The following is a 25,277-nucleotide window of genomic DNA, read 5'->3' as shown; positions in this document are numbered from 1 at the left end:
AGGCCTTACTAAGTCGCATGTTAAATTATTAAATACATCCCTATGCATTCTAAACATATTATAGCATCTTATTGGATGAGTATCTTCGGTCGTCAACTCTCTTATCCATGCATGATTTGTATATGATGAGGTCATACAAGATTGTTTGCAAAAGTACGTTACTTGATAAACAATTGAAATATTAGCAATTGAAAGAAAATCCAGAATTTCATCTTCCTCTTGTTCACGATTTTCATTTTCTTGAGAATTATCCATAATTGCCTAACATAACAAAATATAGAGTTAGAATAAGAAAAATAATGAATAATCTTAACAATCCATTAAGAAAAATAATATTATCAATCAACATATATATGCAAAGTCAAGAGAACCTCAATTGGAAACAATTCTCACATTAAAGATATTATTATAAATTAGGCCCATATATAATTCAAATAAGATGCTATGACAACATCTTAGTCATGATTAAGTTCTTCCATCTCAAGCTGGAGATACTTCACCCTCAGGACATTAGTATTCAAGCTTATGAAAACCTGTCTATTATATATCATTTCTTTAAAATATTTGATTGCAAAAAAGTACAACTTTTCATTTTGCACAATCTCTGGTATGTCATCCAATATAGATATGAGGTTCTTGAGGTTCTTGTAAGGACCAAATCCCTTATATGCTTGAGATGTAATAGCAACGGTATCACTACTTTCAACAACGGAACAAAACCTATTAATTTGGCTTCCAAGCAATTGTGTTGGGCTCAAATTCTTGTCTTTCTTTCCTCGAATTTGCCTCGTTAGCTCTTTTACGAGCCTAAGTTTGAATTGGTTCATCAATATTTTAACCCACATGACATTCCAAATTATCATCAATAGGTCATACAATATCATCAATATTAGGTTATGTGGCATCAACATTCTCATCAACACATAAATTTTGTGTAGGATTCCAAGTAATTCCTCTAATAACAGCCATATCCTTAAACATTCTAACTAACAACACTTCAAGATTAGGAGGTATACCTTTCGTCCTAAAAACATTAACCTTAGGATTAGTTTGTTATAAAAAAAATATTTGAGTAAGTTATATAATTGAAAATGAGAATTTGATCGAAATATAAAAGAACAAATGATAAACACCTGGATTTTACTCTCCTACCATTCATCATTATCATTGATGATTTTTTTCTTTGGATTCCAAGCTAGTCTCATTTCACTATAAATTAATGTCTTCCATTTTTTTTCCATTTTTCCTTAAGATTATCTCATTTACTCTTCATTTAAGTTTTATCATACTTTTTGCCCTTCAACTCCTCGAACTTCTTAATTATGACGGCCCATCCATCTCTCTTATTTACCCTTATCGATTTGTTCAACACACGACTTACAAAATGTTTCCACATCTTTGACGGTCTAATATACATTTTCCTTTGTTGAACTCACCATCTTCCAATAATATAAGCATGAACAAATTTGAAAGACATAATAAAGAAAAAATTCAGCAATTGAATTAAAGCCAAATCAATATAAACTAGTAAAGCACAAATCAAAGTGATATTGTATTAGGTATCGGCCCAAAAAACAAGAAAAGAAAAAACCAACAACATAGCCTCATTGTTTGTATATAGCATATACTAATTAAAAGAACTTGAAACAAGTAGAGTTAAAACCATGTATCCATCAAAATAAATTTTATGAAGCTAAAGTGGCTATTGTCAATGGACATAAATGTGGGGCTCTAGTTACCTCAGATTATTTAGCTCTAAGATATGTCAAAGATAATCATATTGTATATTCGACGACATCTATACTATACTAAATCATTTATAGGGCAATAAATCATGAACAGAAGAATTCCGCATGGCTATTCTAGCCCACCCGAAGCTTTAAGAATCTAGCCTTATAATGAGACCCCTTCGGTTTTGCTTAGTAATTAAATAAATTTTTATTCCGACAAAAAAATGATCTGATTTCTTTATAAAAATATTACTTACTACTATAATATTGACTCTTGAAAAATCTAATTTTTAATAACTTATGATTTATTTTTTCCCTGCGAATGATACTAAATGAACTCAATAACAATCTTACATATGTAAATCTTCGACTTTTGATAAATGTAAAGAGAACTCCCCCAACATAAAATAGATTTCACATGAAAATAACTAATTTTAACTCAACTGACAAATTTTGTCCTTTCGACTCGCATGCCCGTGAAGTGTAATCAAATTTAAAAAAAAAAATTGATGCTAAAACCAATTTGTTGAAATGAACAGCTTTAAGAGATTTTCAAAGACATATTACATAGTACTCATTTCAAAGACATATCTTTTCAACAACTCATACCAGAGTGGAAAATATTATGCGAAAGACAAACATAAACAACTAAACTCTCTCGCATATTAACAATTTCAGAAGCAACATTAACAATATCTCAAATTCGAGGCTTTCTGCAAGAACCAAAGAAAAAGTGACTGGTTTTCTTGGCCGAAATGGACGATAGTATTATGATGTTTTGCTTTTTCTTTTCTTTTTTGTTTTCATTCTATCCTTCTATGTTTCCAATGTTCTAGGATTTTCGTTTTTACAAATATTTTGTAATCTATAAAAGAAGGAAACCAACATCAGAAAAGAAAGAATTTTAAGAACTAACATATTGATTGGTATTCAAATGTTACGCATAGTTTTCTCAACCAATGGTTGTATTTCAACAACCTAGTAATTTATGCCATAATTTATGCCATAAGACTAATACACTAAATTACATAATTAATTAAATCTCATCTGTGAAAGTGATTAATGAGTAACTTTTCAACGTGAAATTCAACTTTGCTTCCATGATCTTTTCAAACACTCTTTCAAGTTAGAAGTACATATTCAAAAAACAAGATCCAACCCCTTTTGTTGCCATGAGTTATTCGTTCCACAATTTACTTTTGCCACTAGTCTCATACTTTTGTCATTATATTCCTCGTTTTTGTAAATATTGCTTATTCAAAGTTGGGATAGAATAAACTTAAAATGTTAGGTTTTGGATAGGAAGCTTAAAACAACAATGTTTGACAGCAGATGCACCTTCAATATGAGTTTTCTTCATTCCTAAAGATCCCATTATGGAATGTACATTTTCTCTAACGAAATTCACAACCAATTTTTTTTTCATAGAGGAAAAATTATCACGACAAACTTGTATAGAAATTAAAGTTAGCAAAGAAATAGGAAAGCAAGATCAGTGAACAGAGAGGAGAAAACGAGGGGAAATGAGAGATGGACAAACAATTATTCTCCCAAATGCGACGACCTCTTGCCAAATCAGAACATGCCACTCTAGCCATAAGATATGCAATTGCCATACAAATTTCCACAAAAATCACAACACGAATTGAGAAAATCTGACTTGGATAGAGGCAAGCGCAAGCGTAAGTGCAACGTGATGGGAGAGTTGGGCAGTGAGTGTGAAGGAATGACACGAGGAAGAAAACTCAAACCCTTACCAATCATGAGGGAACGTTGCCTTAAGCACAAAATGAGGAGTTATTAAGGTACAAGAAAGGTAAGGGAAATTTTTACATCACAACAAAATCGAGGAAATCTTACCTAGAGAGAGGCGAGTGTGAGGGCGACGAGTGCTCAAGGACAGCGGCTATGAAGATCATAGTGTGAGGAAGAAAGGTGAAGGGCGGTAAACGTGAGGATCAAACACGAACAGTCGTGAGGTAGAAAGAGGCGTGAGAGTATAAAAGAGCAGAGGAGGCTTGAGGCTACAAAAATGTAAGGAAGATGAGGCTTTTAGGATTTTCAATTTAGAAAATGGCAAAAACGGATTTGTTTAATAAATGAGGACAAAATGGGCAACTGACATATTTTCATTAAACAAAGGAAGTAGCATTCCGAAAATGCTACTTCTCAAATGCACCTCTACCCCTCCATTCCTCTAAAGGCCTTTGAAGTTCCTTGGAGATGCAATTGCATATTCTCATAGCCCTAAAAAAATTGAACCAAATACCATTTGCATTCTAACCAAATAACATCTTCCAAATGCTAAATCAAACAGGGCCTAAGTGGGCCAAGCCAAGCCCATTTCAAGTCCATTTAAGCAAAACGGGCCCAAGGGCAAATTTTAAAATTATGGACAAAATTTGTGAAATGACCAAAATGCCCTTATATTTATGGACTAAATGACAAAATAAAAATTATAGGAAATGAAGAGAGTTTTAGGGGATTTTGTGGATTTTCTAATGATGAAAATCCTAAAAAAATCTATCTCACTTTTTCCCTTCCCCCTCATGCCACCACCTTCTACCCCCTATCTCTCATTCATTTCCTCTTCTTCTCCTTCATCTTCCCCATTTCCTTTCCCCTTGCTCAGCCAAACTCATCCCCCCACACTCTCTCCATTTGCTTTTATTTTCTTCAACGATTCCTACTTCTTCTTCCCTCATTTGTCGTAAGTCACTCCATTCTTCACCACTGTTTTTGCCACTGTGTTATCATTGTCATCCACCACTCGATCGCCTTGCCGCCATCACTGAACCACCATCGCCGCCGAACCACCAAGCCCAAGCCACTCCTCAAGTTCACCAAACTATCATTGTTCATGTCGCCATTTGAACCCAAATGTCATGCCATCGATGCTATCATGCCACCGTTGACATGAGCTCATCCCGTTAACGACCATGAGTTAACTCCTAATAATTTATTAGGGAGTTAATTATGTTTAGGGATAGGTTTAGTTTATGGATAATGGGAGTTAGTGTTAGTTAAGTGTGATCAAGGATAAATCAAATTAAGACCAATAAGTGTTAGTCTTAATTAAGGATGGTTAGTTAAAGTAACCGTGGTTATGTTAATTAACCGTAGTTGTATTAAAGTAACCATGGTTAGTTAAAGTAATGGCGGTTAGGTTAATTGACTGTAGTTAGATTAAAGTAACCGTTAAGGGTGAGTATTAGTCTATGTTTAACCCTAGACTAACCTTGGACCGGCCCAACCCTGCCTGTCCTAATTTGGTTCCGAAGGAAAATGGGTCAGTCTTTGGTCCTATGATCCTTGGACCAACATTGTGTGGATTAGTCCTTGATCCTAGGAGTTTATGGTCAGTTCAACCCGAACCAATCATTGTATATATTATATACAATATATCTAAAAAAATATATAATATGTTATAATAATTTTTATATACAGAGAAAACCCTAAGTCAAATGGCGTCAACAGTATTAAACGGTTCTTTAGCGAGAAGTCCAAGTAATTTTACATTATTCTTTAATAGCTTAAACTTTTAATATTTTTTTACAACATCAATAATCATAATTACCACCGCTTGTGGTGACCTAATTAGATAAGAGTTCTCATGAAGTCTACCCAGGACGGAGGAGTTCAAATCTCGCGGGATGCACAGGATCTTAAGTGTGACGTCGGGGTGATGGGTCCTCTGCTAGCGTCGCCCTAGGGTTTACCCACCAGGCTGTTGGCTGCAGGCTGTACGGGGTTCCTGGGTATTCAAAAAAATAATAATCATAATTTACAAAGAAGGAAAATGTTAGAGGTGACAAAATGGGTCATGAAGAAGTAATGACCCAGCTAAAAGAGGGGTCAAAGTGTTTTAAGTTTAATTCTATATGGGTCGAAAATGGGTCACATGTTCTGACCCATTTTCGACCCATTTTCAAAACTTAAAAAATATAGAACTTTCTCAGCGAGACAACGACAGACAAAGATAGCTGCCCTTCGTCAATCATCAATGACCCATTTTTGACCCATCTCCGCCGCTCGCCTCCCCGGCTCACCTCCGCCTCTACTCCTCCCTCAAAGGTCGACGAGCTTCATCACCCACCTCCGCCGACGAGCACACCCATGAGCTCCAGCTCCTCGTCCGCCAGAAGACCCACAACCTCAACTGCTTGTTAGTTTTGTTTTTCAGATTTCAATCGATGGGACGAGGATTTCAATCCAGTAGAGATCCGTGCGTTTCTATGTCTCTGTGCAGGTCTCGCTAGAACTCGAGATCGTTACAAGTTCGTCCATGTTCTCTCTGGCTTTCTCCTCGTATTGTGTCGCGATTGGTTGATCGATTTCTTTCCTCAATGTTGATGGCGAAGCAGTTTTTGTTGCCAGATTCATCGTTCTTGTAGCGGAGCGATGGCTTTTCCATTTCCATTTTTTGTTGATTTTTGTTGGGACCAGCCACAAGATCTATGAGACGTCCTATGTGTACTACTTTGAACGTGCTTGCTTGATCCATTCGGGATCTTCTTCGTCGAGGATGAAAGCATGTCATGATTTTAGTTTTCGGCTATGCATGTATTCATTGAGTAATGATGGCTTATGAGGTCAAGATGATTCTGTGATGTCTTAATGCGTGGTTTTCGATGTAAAAATGAAAATTGATGCGGTTTTTTGTGCGATTATAGATGGGCTTGTTGTGGTATGTTCTTGGATGAAGAGTGTGATCAGCATGCGAATGTTCTTCATTCGCGTGAAATGGAGACGTCAAGTATGTTTTTAGGAGTCCTCCTATGAGAAGGGTGCCGTATGCTCAGTTTATGCTTCGATGTTTTGTAGATTGTGTGGACTGTGCAATTCCATGTGGATGTGTTCCCTATAAATGGGCAAAGTAGTTATTTTTGGGTCTTCTACATGTTTCTCTTTTGTACTCTACTGTTAAAGGAGAATGAAAGTTGGAGATGTTTTCTTTTAGTGTTAAATAGAAATATAACATGTCATTTTCTCTTTGAGTAAATAACTTTTTCTAATTCACATTTTCTTTAACTAATTAGTTGACATGTCAAGATCTAACGAGGATCAAGAAGAATATTCAACAACATAAGGGTCTAAGAGGCGTAGAGCTTCATCCTTATTTCATGAGGATGAGGAAGATAACTCTACTTGCTCTAAAAGACCCAAAAAATGCACTTCTGCTGTATGGTCTGAAATCGAAAAATTCACAGATGAGGATGGCAAGAAAAAGGCCAAGTGTTAATGGTGCAAATCAACTTACATGGCTAGCCATGGGACAAAAAATTTGTTGCGTCATTTACATACTCGTCCCAATCGAGTGGCCAACGTTGATGATTCCATAGAACAATTTGATCAAACTGTGTTTAGAAGCAAGCTAGCAAAAGCAATAGTCAAACACAATTACACATACTCTTTTGTAGAGCATGAGGCTACCAAAGAGTTGCTTAGTTATCTTAATCCCAATGTGAAGCACATATCGAGGAATACTGCAAAAAGTGATGTGGTAAAAGTGTATGAGAATGAGAAGAGAAATTTGAAATCAAATATAATGTCACTTTCTAGCAGAATATGTTTAACTTTTGACTTGTGGACTTCTGTGATAACTGATCATTATATGACCGTCACTGCCCATTACATTGATGAGAATTGGGAATTGCATGCAAAGGTTTTGTGCTTCTCCTACATGCTACCTCCATACAATGGTACCATTTTATTGGCAAAATTGCTGACTTTGTTGAGAGAGTTGGGCATCAAGAGGAAAATTTTCAATATTACATTGGATAATGCATCATACAATGACAGTATGGTTGATATTTGGAAAAGTACACCTTCTATGAGATCCTCTTTGTTGTGTGATGGGAAGTTTTTTCATGTATGTTGTGGTGCACACATTCTGAATTTTATTGTCCAAGAAGGTCTAAAGATGATTGATGAATTATTGCAAAATATTAGAGAATCTATCAAATATGTGAGAGCTACACAAGGGAGGAGAGCAAAATTTGTTGAGTGTATAACACAATCTTGCTTGAAGACGGGTAAAAAAGTACGTCAAGATGTGGCAACTAGATGGAACTCTACATACTTAATGCTTGAAGGTGCTTTGGTCTTTGAACATTCATTTTCCCATTTAAAGCTAATTGATTCTAACTTTCTTACATGTCCATCACCTAAGGATTGGGTTAGAGCCAAGAAAATTGCATTTTTTTTGCAACCTTTCTATGATATTTCTACTCTCTTCTCTAGTCCTACAGTGAATTTATATTTCTATGCAGTATGGCAGATTCAGCTTCGTTTGATAAATGCAAGGAATAATGAGGATGTAGCTATTAGATCTATGGCTATAGCAATGCTAAAGAAGTTTAAAAAATATTGGAAATGTTACAGTGTTGTCTTATCTTTTGCTACTGTATTAGATCCTTACTATAAGCTACACCTATTAGAATTTTGCTATTCGAAGTTGGAGATAGATGATCATGTGGAATTTGTACGGAGCATTTGAGAAAAGCTTTATATGCTTTTTGATGAATATGTGACATCTACATTGACAGATGATCGCTTTGCATCTTCAATTAGTCGAGGTAACATTTCAGTTGAGGACATTGTCGAAAACATTGGGGACAATCTTGATGAGTATGATGCATTTGAGAGTGAACACTTTGGCTTGCAATCTACTAAATCACAATTGAATTTGTATTTGGAGGAGCCCGAGGTTGATAGAAAAAAATTCCTCGATTTCAATGTCCTTCATTATTGGAAAGATAATTCACATCGATATCCCGAGTTATCTCTCATGGCACGTGATATATTGAGTATTCCTATCACTACTGTTACCTCAAAATCAGCCTTTAGCATTGGAGGACGCATCCTAAATAAATATCGTAGTTCCCTTTCGCTTGAAAATGTGGAGGCTAAGCTATGTACCAGAGATTGGTTATTTGGAGTTCCACCTGAGGAAGATCTTGAGGACGAGTCTCTCATTTTTGACTTCCAAGACTATTTGCATTAGGTACTTTCTTTTATTTGTAAAGTTCACTATTAAATTATCTCTTTTGTCTCTAGATTCAGACTAGCATGTTAAAATGGTTTTTGTCTTGTTCTTGCAATATTGTAGGTGCTTATGTTCTTAATACTGTTGGAGTATTCACAGTCGGTATTGTAGACCATGGATGATCCTGTCTAGTGTGAAAATTCAAATTCATCGATCATTTGAGCAACCTCGAGTCCTGATGTTGTATTGAGTTTACTGCTTAAGTGGGTAGATGAATTTGGTTCCATTTGTGAAATTCAATGTGAATCCCAAAGTGTGTAGGTAATGTCTACAAGACATTTTTCTTGGAGTGTCTCATTAGCTAAAAGCCTAAATGTAGTTCTGTGGCTTACTCCATTTGCACTAATTGAGAATGATTATTGACTTTAATCATATGTCTGGTGTGTGTAGGGCATGCACTAATTGCTCATTCCTCTGATTCTAAATATAAGTTTGGCCATTTTGTGGCTCGGCTGATAAAAGTGGAGTGAGACTCATAGCGGTTTAAGGTGACTCTGCTAATTGAAAGAATTTCCCTGGAGGTTACTCTTGGCATATGATTTTATTGGAAATGAAGATGTATGTACTTGCCATGCTCTATTGATGTGCCCCTTTCCCTTTCTCTTTTCTTTTTTGTTAATCTTTCTTGTTTTCCAATTTGCATTTCTAGATTGATGTTTCTCTTTTATGCATTTTGCAGAAAGAATACCAATGATGGTGCTTTAACAAACTTTGAGGTCCTGAGTTTGTTACAGTCTAGAGGCACTTCAAAGGAAGTGGCTGCAACAGTTGCACCATGATTGAGGAATTGAAGCTAATTCTGTTGAATCCACAGGGTTAGACGAAGTTCCGTTTTTTGGGAAGATATTCTTACGCTAGTATGTTTTTGTAAGCTCGATGATGCCAATCAGGAAAGCAAGAGGTGCATGAAGAAGGATTATTATAGTTTGTTGAAATGAATCGCACAAAGATTTTGTCGGATAGTAAATATTTTATTTTGCTCTATTTACTTCATGTCTTTACTAGCTCTTTCCAATTAAACTTGTGTTGCACGAGCTGGATCAGCTTTGCTGTGCTTAAGGACCTTAGATGAATATTGATGTCATTAGTCGATCTGGAAGAATGTTAAGCTTGCATATGTAGAAGTACGATTTACTATTCAAGTCAAATTGGAGTTGGACTTACTCTTTGAAAGGTGGATCTTAGGGATTGTAGTGGTGTTTCCTCATTACTTTTTGAGATTGTAATGGTTGTGGTCTCCTGAATTCTTCAACTGTCTCCCTTTGAAGCCAAAAGAAAAAATTAGAAAAGAGTAAGAATAGAAAGGTTAATAGTCTTATTACAAGAATTTGGAGTAGATCGAGCAGTTTCAAGTCCAAATGGAATTTTAGATTGACGTGGATCAACCAGCCATGAAAATATTTGTTGAGATAGTTTAAATAAGAGAAGCATGTGCATAGTCTAATTCTTCATAAACATTTCAATTTATAGGTTTTTTTAACATTTTTTAATTTTATTTACTATTTTTTAATTTAATTTGAGGTTTTTATCCAATTAGCATGTAGCTTAAAGTGAGCGCGGGTTTTTTTTAGAATATTAGTGGGTTTTAGTAATATGGGTCGGGTCGGGTATGGGTCACTATATTTATACTACAAGAATATGGGTCAAAACGGGTTAAATGGGTCAAATATGGGTCGACCCATTTTCAACCCAACCCACCCATTTGCCACCTCTAGAAAATGTCTATGTGAGCAGTCCTCACGGCATCTAAAACGACGTAAACAGCTCCTCTCGGTATCCTCTTTCAATCTTTATTCTCTTATGTTTTCTTTATTCTCTTAGGGTGCGCATGGATTTATTTCGTGCTTTTTTTTTCCCGGGAACAAAAAAAAAAAGTGTTTACATTCCTAGGAACAATTTTTGAACAAAAGAACGCGTTTGGTAACGTTTGGTCCGGGAATAAAAATGAACAGAAACACGTTTGGTTAAATTTTATTATTCTTTTGTTTCTTTTAATTTTTTAAACATTTTTATTATTTTTATTTTTTCCTTTCTTTTTATTTTTCTTTTTTCCGGACGGGGCGGCCTCGCCCGGCCACGGCGAGGCTCGGCCCACGGCGAGGCCGAGCCCGGCCGTGGTCGGGCGAGGCTCGGCCTCGCCTTGGCCGGGCGAGCTCGGGCTCGCCCGGATCCGGCGAGGCCGGCGTCGCCGGCCCGGCGAGCTCGGTCGCCGGATCCGGGCGGCTCGAGCTCGCCCGGCCATGGCGAGGCCGAGCCTCGCCGGATCTGGCGAGCCCGAGCTCGCCCGGCCAAGGCGAGGCTCGGCCTCGCGCGCGGGCCACGCCGAGCCTCGCCTTGGCTGGGCGAGCTCGGGCTCGCCCGGATCCGGCGAGGCTCGGCCTCGCCATGGGCTGGGCGAGCTCGAGCTCGCCCGGATCCGGCGACCCCGAGCCTCGCCGGGGCCGGCGGCGCTCGGCCTCGCCCGCGCCGCGGCGACGCCGAGCCCCGCGGGGGCCGGCGACGCTCGGCCTCGCCGGATCTGGGCGAGGCCGAGCCTCGACGGCCGGGCCGCCGCCATGGCGAGGCCGGCGACCGGCCAAAGAAAAAAGAAGAAAAAAAGAAGAAAAAGAAGAAGAGAAGAAGAAGAGAGAGAAGAGTCGTTTTTGTTCCTTCCGAGAAGTGTTTTTCCGGAGAAACAACTTTTTTTTGTTTCTTTTTTTCTGTTCCTATTCCGTTCAGAAACAAAAAAAAAAAAGGAACAAAAACGCAACCAAACGCGTTTGTTCCTTTTTTGTTCCCGGAACACTTTCCGTACGAAGTGTTCCTAAACACTTTTTGGAGTGTTACCATGCACGCCCTTAGTCTTCAATTTGCCAAAAAAAAAAAAAAAAAAAAAAAAAAAAGCTTCTCCACCCGCCGCTCAACACTTGCCTAACTTGCTTCTAGTTGCTCATGTCGCTCGCCACTCGCCCCACTTGTTGCTTGCCGCTTGCCCTGCTCACCACTCGATGCTCGCCCCATTTGACACTTGTCGCTCACGCTACTTGCTTCTCTTCGCTGACCTTGCTCATTGTCGAACTCATTGGGTTGGTTTGGTCCTCGATCGCCTTTTTAAGGAGTACAAAATTGAAACAAAAAAAATTATCGGTTGATTCTAGATTGATCGTGGAATCGGACCAAACTCGTTGGGTCAGTTCAATCCTCAATCTCAGATTTAATAGGGCCAGTCCTTGGTCTTAGGATCCATAAGATCAATCCTCGGTTCCAAAAATTGAGGATCATCACTATATAGGTTGGTGCTAGGGTAGGGAGTGAATTGGCTTAACCTGGACCATGCTCGCTCCTAGTAACCATGGATAGTTAAAGTAACCATTGTTAGGTTAATTAACTATAGTTAGTTTAATTAATGTAGTTAGTTAATTAAGTAATGTTAATCTTAATTAATCACAATTAGATTAATTAACAACGATTAGTCTTAATATTAATAGTTAGTCTTAATTAATCATTGTTAGTTTAATTAATCACGTTAGCATTAATTAATTGCGATTAGTGTAATTAACGACGGATTAGCCATTGAGTAGAATTTTATGTTTGATTTATTGGATGAAATTATGCATAATTCCGATTTTCTGAGCTTGTAATACCATGATGCATGATTGCCCAAACCATTATTTTAAATGTTATTTTTCAAAGAAGGTTTTATTGGTAAGAAAATGGCAAACTTTAATGTGTCGTATTTAGATGTTGTGTTTTACGTATTAAATAGGACAACCGGTTTTTAAAATAAAAATTACAAAATTTGACGAGTTGATTTTAATTATGTGACCACATGCAATTATTTTACCGGAATTTCAAGTGCAAAGATTTTCCGAGGTTTATTACTCCGAGGCATCTACACAAGTTCCAATTATAAGGTAAAATTTGCTTGAGTGTTGGCATGCTTGTGTAGTCACCTAATTGAACCTGTCACCTTAGAGGAGTTTGGGGACAATGCCCAACTTTTATTGAATACTTAGCGGGGGTCCGGATGCTAAGTTACAATTAAGGTTGAACCAATGCTCCTTTATGGAATATCATTTAGGCGAGAGTTCTAGACTACTATGTCCTATAGGGCGAGATGATGCTCGATTATGCTAGAAGACCGCCAATCGGGATAAGTACACTATCAGTGCCAAAACTTGTATATGGTGCTCACTTTAATGCCAAAAGTTTCCGTCGGATAATTTTAAGTGCCAAAAAATTTGAAAAACGATCATTTCAGTGCCAACGCCGATGAAATTGACCGGAAATCCGACATAGCTTTTTTTTATTAATTTTTGAAGCCAACGTGGCTCGTCGGAAAGTTGAGTCAACATCCAAATACCAAAATGATGACGTTTGGCATCTTTCCCCCAACTTAGAAACCCTAATCCCCAAATTGAGAAAGAGGGAAGGCTTGTCTTCATCTTCTTCTTCCTCGAAGACCCACACTAGCAACGGCACCAGCACGGCACCAGTGGCAGCACTAGCAGCGACACCAGCAACGCACCAGTAGCAACAGCGCACCAACAGCACCTTCAACCCATCTTCTTCCTCCTCTTCCTCCACCCTTGCCTTCAATTTTTCTTGCCACTTATTACTCAAGCAACAATCTCAGTCTCTCCTTGCTCACCTGGTCGAGCAACTACAATGGTGGCTGAGCGACGGTGGCCGAGTGATGGTGGCTGAGCGACAGTGGCCGAGCGATAGCGGGCAAATGACGATGGCCAAGCGGCAGAAACCCTAATTTCAATCCCCATGTGAGTTAAACGGCATCGTTTTCGTGAGGCCATCCATGTAGGACGGCAAAACGACGTCGTTTTCTTAAGGAGGACCGAAAACGACGTTGTTTAAAGGCCTGTCGATTTTTTTTTTAGAAAAAAAATCACGTAATCATTTTGGCTGGAATCTTTCGCCAGTAGCACCAAAGTGAGCGTCGTACACAAGTTTTGGCACTGATAGTGTACTTATCCCCTGCCAACCCATGTGTTGGCTATGGCCCAAGGGGTCGTAATAATCAACACATGTAAACAATTGGGATGCTTTGCACCTGATTATGGAGTAAAACTATGAGGCATGGTACGAGACAGGCCAAAACAGGTTTTATCTTATAATCGGAACCCGTGTAGTTGTTTGGTGCATGAAAGTTATGTGTATGCTTATTGCATTGATGATTGCATATGTGATGTACTAATATGCAAAGATGTGCCAAAGTGAGGTAAGTTTGCATATCGTACGCGTTTAGGCTACCTCCGAGGTGAATTATGTCCTAATCGAGGTTTAGGAGGTTGACTCACTGAGATTTATATCTCATTCCGTTGTTGTTTAAATATTTTCAAGCCCATAATATGGAGAATCGTTGCGTGCGGTTGGGGGCCTCGATGAACCAAAGACGTAGTCATGCTTGGCGTCACTTTTGGTTGACTGTGCCATTAGTAAAGTTTAGTCTAACCCTGACTCTGTAGGTTTTTAGAGACGATCGGTAGGAGGTGGCCGTCAAAAAGCTTGCAATTATTAAACTTCCTGGAGTTAACACTTTTTAAATAAAAGTAATGCTTTTAAGAATGTTTGATGTGTTTATACTATCCTTATTTGTAATAATTAATTGGGTGTTATTTTATAAATACTTATGCTTGCATTTAATTGAAAGATAAAAAGAATAGGTTAGTGATGTGTCCTAAGACGTCGCTACTAATGAACTGTTGAATGATGTTCGCGCTCGGGGGTTTGAGGCGTGACATGACTGGTAGAGGAAGAATGAGAAAAGTAAATAAAAAAATGATGAAACAATTATTTTAAAATTATTTTTTAAATATATATTTTAATAAGAATAAATGTTTCATTAACTAAGGACCTAAGATTAGGAACTTTTTGAAAACATTTTCTGATTCTTTCAAAAGGAAAATCGTATTCCCGAATTTAAGTTTAAAAAGAAAACATTTTTTGTTAGATCAAAATGTATCAATCATCTAAAAATAAGGAAAATGTTTTCTTGAATGATGATTTTCGTGAAATAAACTTATTCTATGAAAAATAAATGATTTAAAAAATATTTCCAAAATTAGATTGCTTGCATCGTTTGCAAAAATGAAGAAACGAAAAATATTTTTATCATCTACAATAATATTTAGACATAGATAGTTTTAAATAATGAAAACAAATTTTATTGATGAATTATTTCGAATGACACATGCAATTATTTTTAGAAAAGTATTTTTTAAATTATTTAATTTTTTTGAAATAAATAGAGTCTAAAATTTATCTTAGATTTAAGCCAAAATTGATACTGACCTTCACATAGGTGCAACGTGCATGCATGATTGTTCAAGCATTATCTTTGTTAGTGAACCTTGCTAGTCTTATGAATATTGATTAATTTCGCTAGAGTGCAATTGCAATTAACTCATATCCCAAAGAAACTCTCAAAAATAAAAATAAAAATCACGCCTATTTTACGGAAAATGAATTATTTAAAGAATATTTTTAAGAGAATAATCATTTAAATCATTTGCCAAAAAGTACAAATAAAAAAATATTTTTGTTGTATGCGAAAATATTTAGATATGAATTATTTTAAATAATAAAATATTTTTATTAATTAATTATTTAAAGCGGTATAATAAAATCATTTTTTTTAAAAGGTACATATATTACAGATCATTCAATCTGTACGAACAAACGAAAATCGCGATGTGAACATGAAGATCCCCTTTTTTGGCAAACTCATTTCATTTTTTTTATTCACTCTTTACCATTTTCCATTCGCAAAGTATTCTCTCTCTCTCTCTCTCTCTCTCTCTCTCTTCTCCGCGCACGAACTCGCCTCTTTCCTTCGGACTCTGCGCAGAGGAGCTTTCCCCCTTATGCGAAGCGCGAATCCGAAGCCGCAAGCTCCGAGCTCCGACCGCAATGTGGAAGCTGAGCCAGTCGTTGTTCGGCGGAGAAGAAGAGGGCCAAGACGAAGTCTTGGCTGAAGACTCAGATGGAATCTGCTCTCTCTCTCCTATGCAGGTCAAGCTCCCTCTTTTCTTCCTCCTTTTCGGCCGATTGGTCCGATTCTGCGGAAACCCATTTCTTGTATGATCGTCCCCGTTGATGCTGTTTCTGGGTTTTTCTCCTTGTGCCGGGGCGGGGGTGGAGCAGAGGGTCTACGCCTTCGGAGCGTGTCTTCTCGTCGGCCTCGTGTGCATGTTCCTGGTAAGATTCACGCACCATCTCAGTGGATTCATGTCAGCTGCTCATCGTCGGGTGTCGAAATTGTTTGTGCTTTCTGGGTACTCTGCACTTCGGTAATTTCGCAAGTCTGCATTCCATTTGGCCACAATGCTTGCTGCGTTTCTGCTTTCTGATAATACGTCGAATTGTCATGTCCGACGGTGCGCCATTGTCTTTGGCTTTCTCGGAATTGAAAAAAATTGAGAGCGAGAATGTTTCTTTTTTTATATTTTAGGAACCATTCGTGGTGGTGACACATGAATTTCGAATGCGATCTTTTTCCGCCTTTGGAATTTTTCCCATTGGCGAAACTTGGAGCTGCAATACTAAGATTTGTTTCCTTTGACTTCACGTATCGCAGTCCTTGATTGTGTTTGCGAAGCCCATCAAATTTGCCGTCGTTTTCACCTGTGGCAACCTTTTGGCCGTCGGTAGGTAAGTGAAATTGGTCATTGAGCAAAAGATGATGCCTTAGCTCCTTATTTCCTATTTCTAATAATTGGAAAGTTGCTTTCACCGATCAACGTTATGCCCAACTTTGCATTCGTTAATTTGTCTAATTCAGTTTATATGCGTAAGCTCACTTTCTCTCTCTCTCTGGTGCCTTCCCTGTGACTAGTCCCAGAGCTCGGTGATCATTCCTAAGAATAGAGCAAGGTTTTCTCTTGCAATCTGTATAAATTGTTCATCTTTTCTTGGACATGCAAGAGTTGAACCCTCCAACAATATTCAACTGTACTGGGTGTTGTAGATGTTGAACATATTATCTCACCACTTCAGTTATTGTTTTCCCATGTTACCTCTTTAGATAAAGAGCAAATGTTACTGCTATTGGTCCACGTGCAGCTGATTAGATCTATCTACATATATCCGGGAATCACCCCCATAGAATAAGTTGTCATTCTGGATTCTGACCTTTTTTTCCCGTTTGGCAGCACAGTCTTCCTTATTGGAGCTGCACAACAAATGAGGATGATGTTTGACTCAACTCGAGTCTTTGCAACAGCCATTTACCTTGGATGTGTCGCTTTAGCTCTCATCTGCGCTCTTTGGGTAAGCATTTGATCCTGTTAAGATGTTTTCATCATAGCAAATATAATTGAGGAGACACTGAAATGGATTCTTTCAGCTTCAAAGATTTCCTTAATCTACTTTTACTCCTATGGATTTTTTTTCCTGCTAGTGGAGTATTTTCTTACATGACTCTCTGCTTTGGAAATTATTCCTTCCTTTGATGCATTTCTATCTGGCTATGTGGTATGCTTAACTTGGTTCTCCATGTAATTATTACCTGTAATTTGCTTGGATCTTGGTTGATTTGAAACTTTTTTAAAGCTCAACATTCCTGTGTGGAATCTTTTGATGAAATAGTTGGAAATAGAGTTTGATATCAGAGCACTTCTCACAAAGCTTGCTGTCTATGGTTTCCCAACACTGCCCTTCAACATAAAATTTTTGGCACTGCTCCTGAGGAGTTTTGTGGATGGTCGAAAGCAATCACTTCTGTATGGCCCTATAGCCTTCAGCATCTAGTGATCTCGTCCATTTAGTCTCTGACAGTGCCCTTCACTGATTTGTATTCTAGCGTCTGCTATATTCCGTCGGGGTGTACAGGCTTAAGTTACATCTTTGCATATATCATGTTAAGACGGAGACAGCTAGTCATATTCTCCCAAAATGTTCTTATTTTTCATGATCCTAATTTGCAGATACATAGTAAGGTTTTGACCATTATAGCAATCATTATTGAGATCTGCGCCCTTATCTGGTAAGTCTGTTGTTTTCTTTTGTCTCTTTGCTTTCTATATTTGCGCCTTGGCATTTCTCTGTTGCAACTTGGGTCATGACTAAGCTATTGATGATGAAAGATTACATTCGGCTGTTTTCTGTGTAGCTTTTTATTAATTTTTAGCTCAATAAAGGCTAAAGCATCTACTTCGTTTGCTATATTTCAGGTACAGTTTAAGCTACATTCCTTTTGCCCGAAGAATGGTTTCTGATTTGATGGTTAGACTTTGTGACACCGAGTTGTAAGAGAAGTTCGTTCACCATTGGTTTATTATTTTATGCATTGGGGTTACTGGTGTGTGGTCATTTTTTTTGCTTTTCCTGAGCCTGTGATTGATTGCTTGCTAATTGTCATATTTGTTTCTTCATTGAACTGTTTGCTTTGGTTTCTTGAATCTGTTTTGCACCTGAGTTCTGGTCCAATAAACTTTTGTAAGCTCATTGTTATCGAATTTTGTCGAGCCAAGGGTCGGTAATGGTTATAATACAGTACATCTTTGGAAGAAGAAAGATTAGTCCACCTACACAAGCGAAGAACAAGCATATTCCAGATACAATATCTCCCTACCCCGTGTCAAATTCATTGGTTTGGAGATAAGAAATGACTCTACAAGGTTTAGGACGCGTTTGGTAACAATTCTACTCCTGAAAATAATTTTTGATCAGAAATGATTTTTTTTTAATTCTATTTTGAGAAACAATTTATTAGTAAAAGAACACGCTTGGTAACTGTCCAAAATTTATCTTCCAATGACAGAAACGCGTTTCCAATGACAGAAATGTGTTTTGTAAGATTCTTAATTTTTTTTTGTTGCTTTAATTTTTAGTACTTTTATTATATTTTTCTCTTTTCCTTTTTTCTTTTTTTCTTTTTCCTTTTCTCTTCTTTTGGCGACCAACTGGGCGAGGTTTGGCGAGCTCGCTTGACCAAAGTGAGCCTCGTGAGGCCACTGGCAAGACTTGACCTTGCTTAGGTGGTGTGAGGTCGGCCTCAGGCTCAGTCTTGAGGCCGAGCCTCACCGTGGCTCGACGTTGTCAGCCCTCATCTAGCTAGTCCTGAAGCATGGTTGAGGCCAGCAATTGGTTGAAAGGAAGAAGAAGAAAGGGGAAGAAAAGAAGAGAAGAGGAGAAAGGAAGAAGAAGAAAGGGGAAGAAAAGAAGAGAAGAGGAGGAGGAAAAAAGGGGAATTGATTCTAGGAATCCCGATAGGAAGTAGTTTTTTTCTATTTTTTGATTTTATTCTAAATATATTCTCGGCAACAAAAAAAATTGATTTTTATTTCTAAGAACAAAAAATTTATTAAACAGATTTATGCTCTTTTTTGGCTCCCTGTAAAAAAAAAAAAATTGATTTATGTTCTTTATGTTACCAAATAGGCCTTATTGTCCGTAATGATTGCAAAATGAGACTCATGCATGGAATTCGTGTTTTTAACCACTTGGCTTGATCCGTAATGAGCAAACTTAGTCGAGGAAGATGATGCATACCGACAAATGTCCTTGTTCGAGGACAAGGGCCTGGAAAATAGAGACGGTGGCCTTTGGAAAGATCAAATTACAAGAAGCCAGAGCCTTATTGGCCTGTGCCGAGAAAACAATGAATTCAACTTCAGGAACTGCTTGTCTGATGAACATTCTTCGGATAGCATTTCGTGAAAGGAAGACTATACAGACAAGGGAAGCCTTAAATGTTTGGCTTACTAATTATGTGCATATACAAGGTTTCAGCCCCGAAGCACTAGTCATATGATGTTGTTTGGGCTTGTGGTGGGCTTGACCCTTGTGAACCACCATCTTTGAACACCTCTAGTCCAAGTTGATTTGAGATATGATGACCCAAGGACAATGCAATGAACAGTTACAAAGCCTATTTGTGTTGAACAAAAGACCATCCTGCAACTTTGTTTTGAAAAATTTCTAATTGGGTACTTTTTGGTGTGGACTGGAGCATGCAGATTGCTGGGCCAAATCATCCCCAAAGTCTAAAGAACACCCAATCAAGTAGAGTTTCATAGCGAAGTCTTGTCCAAATCTGAGCCCCAGTCGACCCTTTTTTTCCGATCCGAAGCTTCCCGCCACAAGAACAAAGATCCCTTCAGATTCTTGTATCTTCATTTGTGCCAACTACCTCCATTAAGAATCTCTCCAATTTGCATGTAGATGGAGAAGGACTTCTGCTGACGACATATAATCAGGCGTGCTTATAGCAAGCAGGTGTTAGGTAATGGAAAAAGGCAAGTTCTCTTGCTCGTAGCCCCACTCTCCTCCAACCCAGAAGTGGCCCCTGTTTTGACATGAGGTCGCACCAACAACCCATGCAACGGTGCGTGGGGAAGAGGGATGGTGGTGCGTCCGCACCTTGGTCCCTGGACGTGCGTAAGGAAAGAGTCCCTCTCATGTGCCACATCGCTTAAGGAGGGAGTCGTGGGCTATCTTATAAGATCATGGGTCCCTCTAACTGTAAATACACGTTTTCTTGGGGTAGTATGGGTTACCCCGAGAGGAATAAAATCATGAGAACTTAATGTCTAAAGCGGACAATATGTGTATAATGGAGACTTGGAATGTTATAGATAGAGATGAGTGAGATAGGGGCTCCACTTTGTCCATTTTTTTCCACCCTTGCTCCTTAAGTTTCAACCTAAGCCAAGTATTATCCCTTGGCCTTCCTTTGGCCACAACAACACCCCAAATAACTTTTCCAATGGTCCAAAATTGACTAGGGTATGGGGGATTACGAATTTTGAAGAATAAAGCTCCAATTGGAATTAATTCCCTCTTGATTCTCTCTCAATCAGCTCTCATAAAGTTAATTGATGTCCCATTTATCAAATCGATAATTTTCCTCATCCAAAAATTCCTCGTACTTCTCAATTTTGCAACCAAAATTAAACCCCGACTTCAACTGAACAAAAATGGCTCTAAACTGACTTTTTTCCAAAAAGTCTCGGTTGTCAAAAAAATCTTTTAAGACTGAGTTGTGAGTCCTAAAATTTATTATGACATGACAGAATCTTTAATTTTTTAAATCAAACTTGAATCGGCAATTAATTTCCATTTAGCGCGTTTTTAGCGTGACTTAGATTACCAGGTAATTTTCAGAACTTTTTAGGGCAAATGACCCGTGGTCAATTTTCTTCGAATCATTATGAACTCACTCGACTCAATGGAAATTATTGATTGTCATGAAAATTTTGAGGATTCAATTACGGACACAGGATGCTAAAATGATAGTAAAATTAGGTTAGTATTGATCGACGAGAATTTTCCAATTTAGTGGAATCACCCACAATCGGCCACATATCTCAGTCGAACAGACCTATTTCTGATCTCAAATTGATTTTTAACTATGTTGTAATGGCTTCCAAAGATAAGCACGGTCGAGAAACCGACTTCTGATCGAATTCTCAAGTCTATTGCCTTAAAATTTCTTAATGGCTTACACTGACAGTCTAGTTATCTCAAGAGTGATCGGCTCTAAGAATAACCCTATAAATGTGTCAATGAAATATCCGATTAATTCAGTAGAAAATAGGTTTAAAAATTCAGGATGTCATAAGTAGATTGGAAGACAATCCTTTAGATACTGTCCAATGGCTAATTTGGAAGTGGAAGAGTATTTAAGGAGATCAAGAAGTAATGAGCAAGTAAGAGACGGAGCGTAGAATTTATTATTCCAAAATCCGAGTGAACTTCGATCATATGCTTATCTTTGGTGAGCTTAAACGTTTGTGATCGTGAGAGAAATACCAAAAGAGTGATTTAGTGAGATAGTGTGATCTACTACTAAGTGTTTGCACTCAAAGTTGTAATCTCTTACCGGAACTCGCTGCCCTGATCATGATGGCGTGTTTCGTGTTGTGTTCCTGTTTCTCTGGCGCTCGAATTTTTGTGTATAAATCTTGAAGCCACTTGACAGTTGAAAAGAGTTTCTCTTATTAGCTGAGAGATCTCAAGGGTGGTAGAAAAACCGGACAAACTAGTTCTACTCGGCTTGAACTGAAAGGAAATGATGAAGAGTTCGATCAGCATGGTATGAATGTGTTGTAGTGTTTGACTCAAAAGGACACAAGTAGACCCTTTGAAACCATGAAGTTGTTCGGTTCCAGTACATATCACTAACCAATTTCATAAGCTGAGTTGCCACTCTTTGGCAAGAATTCCCTCTGTTAATGAAGCCACCGTACCACCCTAATTCACCGATACATTCTCTTTCAAGAAGCTTCGAACTTGCGTCATTCCCGCTTGTGATTGAAACGACCTTGAAAACATTACCCTTTTACTCTCTTAGCGCTTCTGCAGATACGTTGTCTTCAATTAATTATGTATTTTAGAACTTAATCATCCTCATGGGAAGGGCCATTTTTCCTAGCAGTAGTACTCTCATTCCTTTTTAAATTGCTGAATCTAGATATATTCAACTCCCCAAGCAGACAGAAAGCACAATTCGTCCCAGAAACCAATTGTTGCTATATTTCCTGGAATTCAGGACATGAAATGCACACAAGAACGAACTGCATTCACGCTGGGCAATCAAATCCAATAACTTATTATTTTACAAACTTCCAGTAAGTACATAGATTCTAGGATTACATAACAACTTGCCTAGTAGGAAATATAAGAGGAAAGGAATTCCTCTATACATATTGGATCTAATACTATAGGTAAGTGGTGGGAGCGCATCAATGGTTTCCACTAAGTACATAGATTCTTGTATCACATAACGTACGGCTTCAGTCACGGAGAGATGACATACTGCAAAAGGGCACTCGAACTTATTCCGCAATAACTTCTAGATCTGTGTTCCAGAGCCTTCCGCGCATGATTGCAGCATCCCCTGAACTGGAGGAAACAAAAGGATTTTTGGCATGACAGGGCACTCATCTCCCTCAAGCATCTGAACCACCGCTTTCACAGGGGGCCGATCGGCAGGGTACCAGTGAATGCACCAGAGCCCCACAATCGCCAGTTTCTTGGCTATGTTGTGGTCGCCATCCTCTCGGATTCGTATTTCAAGCTCTTCACCTTTATTTAGATGGTTATAGACCCACTGCGGGAAGTACATCTGGCTCATGTTCTTCGCGTTCACATCAACGTTTTTTCTCCCCCCAACCATTTCGAGCAGCAGCATTCCGAAGCTGTACACGTCCGACTTAGACGACACGCTTCCAAAGTTCCTGGAGAAGACTTCTGGGGCAATGTAACCCATGGTACCTCTGGCTGCAGTCATGGACACCGCACTTTGTTCCTTGGAACATAGCTTTGCCAGACCAAAATCCGCAATCTTAGGATTGAAGTTGTTATCTAGCAAGATGTTGTGCGGCTTAATGTCGAAATGGAGGATCTTATGATCACACCCCTGGTGAAGATACTCTATGCCTTTGGCCACTCCGAGAGCGATATCGTGGAGCCTCTCCCAACTAAGGAAAGGGTCGAGAGTGTCCTCGCCCTGAAATATGAACTTCTCCAGAGACTCGTTAGCCAGGAACTCGTACACCAAGGCTCTTCGGAAACCGTCGGCGCAGAAACCAACCATCCGGACCACGTTGACGTGGTGAATCCTTCCCATCGTGCTCACTTCGTTGATGAACTCCTCTCCATTCCCGAATGAATTGTCCAGCATCTTCACGGCGACAAAAATCTCGTCCGATAGCTTCCCTTTGTAGACCGTTCCGTAAGCCCCTGGCCTAGTTTTTCCTCGAAGTCATTGGTTATCCTCTTGATGTCATTGTAGGAGTAACGGGTGGGCTTGAGGGCCTCATAGTCATGCAAGAAGCTCTCGATCTTGAGTTGGAATGCTTTATCTCTTCTTTTTTCATTGATGACATAGCCGAGTCCGCTTAATACAACAAGAAAGAGAAAAAAGCCCACCACTCCTCCCGCGATCTCTAGATTTCTTTTTCCTGCAGATTCAAAGAAGTCAGTACTCGAGCTTCTGCCGAAGTTTGTAGGAATGATAAAACAACTAGAATAAAAGCCCTCAAAAGTCAAAACCAGTTATATCAGCTTTACTTAACACCGTGACTGACCTTCATTTCAGGTCATCACAGATTATTTCTATAAAAACTGGGCAATCAGGCTTCAGAACACCTTCAATTTAATTTACAGAAAGTATCATCTGATAAACGAGACTAAGTTGTGGAAATGCATCCATCCGGCGGAATTGCACGTGTAAAAGCAATCTTAGTTTCGCAGAAGCCCTATTTCTTGCTTAGAAACTATGATTCTCCTTCCTCTGCGCTCCGTCGATCTTATCTTTACAAAAGAGAGACTTGATAAATTTCAACAACCATAACTCAGAAAGCAATTTTGCTATACTCATCACCAGATTTTAAAAGCTTTGGAATGATGGCCTACAGAAAAGGGCTCGAGCATTAACAATCGCTTAAACTAGAAAGTGAAATAACACAACAGTCAAGCAAAGTCTCATGAAACATAAAAAGTTTGGGAATCGATAATACCTTCGTGTCCACCAGAAGGATTGATGCAGAAGATGCCCCTCTCGTTCTGCCGACACCACTTACCTTGATTCGTGCATCGCCCGCAGTCCGGCTTTTTTTTGTCCCAGAACAAACGGACCTCGTCCATCATGCTATCGATCATCATCGGGAGCAAGTCGATACTCCCGTTCCTCATGCAGGACACCAGTGGCAAGTCTCCGACGTAGGAGTCGGACTGGACGGCGAAGACGTCGTACTCGGATGTTTTCACGCAACCCAGCCGGGTCATGCTGCTGTCGCTCCTCCCGTCCTTCGGGCACTGGAACAGGGTATAGTTGTAGGGCGGCGAATAACCACTATACGAGTAACCACTACTATCCCGGTTGAGTGAGCTGTTGTCGTAGAAGAAGATAGAGTGGTTGAGGTTCGCCAGCAGCACGGGGATGCAACTGTCGCGGTCCCGCACGCCGATGGAGGTGTTATTGTAATCGATGTCCGTGACGACAAGCGGCCGCGGGGTGTCCGGGAGCGAGAGCTGGGTGTGCCCACGCTCGTCGCAGGACAACTTGAAGTCCGGACTGTAGCCGCAGTTGTGAGGTTGGTCGCTGTGTTCGAGCAGGAACGGGAACTGGACGTCCGGCCCGTGAGGGCAGCTCCGGGGTCGGCAAGGGTCGTCGTGGGCGGGGTCGGCGGTGCCATGGGCGAAGCAGAGGAAGAGGAGGACGAGGGAGGGAACGGAAGAGCGCATGGTGGATGGATCAACTGGTTTCCTTACGCTCTCTCTCTCTCTCTCTCTCTCTCTGGGTCTGTCTCGTTTTGTAATTCTCGTCAGGCCTATCCTCGAGAGAGAGAAAACCAAGAACCGTTGTTGCATCTGCAATGAGTTTTACTTTGACTTGGACTTTTCGCGGTCCATCGTTGTCTGTCAGTCGCCCCCGCGTTACCAATGTATTCTTGGGGAAGCGAGTGCACGGGAAGTTTACTCGGTCAAGTCAAGCTCGAACTCGCGAAGCAAGTTCCTCCTCCTTTCCTCGTTTGAATACCTTAAACTACCCATTC

At 39.3% G+C, this 25,277-nt stretch overlaps 2 protein-coding genes across 2 annotated transcripts; one reads left to right on the top strand and one right to left on the bottom strand.

Annotated features, from left to right (window-relative positions):
• Positions 1-15,517: 15,517 nt before the first annotated feature.
• Positions 15,518-18,284, top strand: LOC104437839 (vesicle transport protein SFT2B). The gene is made up of 6 exons (XM_010050887.3): positions 15,518-15,786; positions 15,919-15,972; positions 16,352-16,425; positions 16,926-17,043; positions 17,700-17,758; positions 17,946-18,284. The coding sequence occupies exons 1-6, from the start codon at positions 15,685-15,687 to the stop codon at positions 18,022-18,024; spliced, it is 486 nt and encodes a 161-aa protein (XP_010049189.1). The 5' UTR covers positions 15,518-15,684; the 3' UTR covers positions 18,025-18,284.
• Positions 18,285-22,276: 3,992 nt separating this feature from the next.
• Positions 22,277-25,050, bottom strand: LOC104437849 (rust resistance kinase Lr10). The gene is given in 4 exon segments (XM_010050902.3): positions 22,277-22,642; positions 22,645-23,457; positions 23,460-23,681; positions 24,240-25,050. Coding segments are annotated over 4 exon segments (1,851 nt in total). The 5' UTR covers positions 24,967-25,050; the 3' UTR covers positions 22,277-22,553.
• Between the last annotated feature and the right edge of the window lie 227 nt (positions 25,051-25,277).

This window comes from Eucalyptus grandis, chromosome 1 (assembly GCF_016545825.1).
Source record: "Eucalyptus grandis isolate ANBG69807.140 chromosome 1, ASM1654582v1, whole genome shotgun sequence".
Classification (NCBI taxonomy): Eukaryota; Viridiplantae; Streptophyta; class Magnoliopsida; order Myrtales; family Myrtaceae; genus Eucalyptus; species Eucalyptus grandis.
This window is presented reverse-complemented; position numbering and strand designations above follow the sequence as displayed.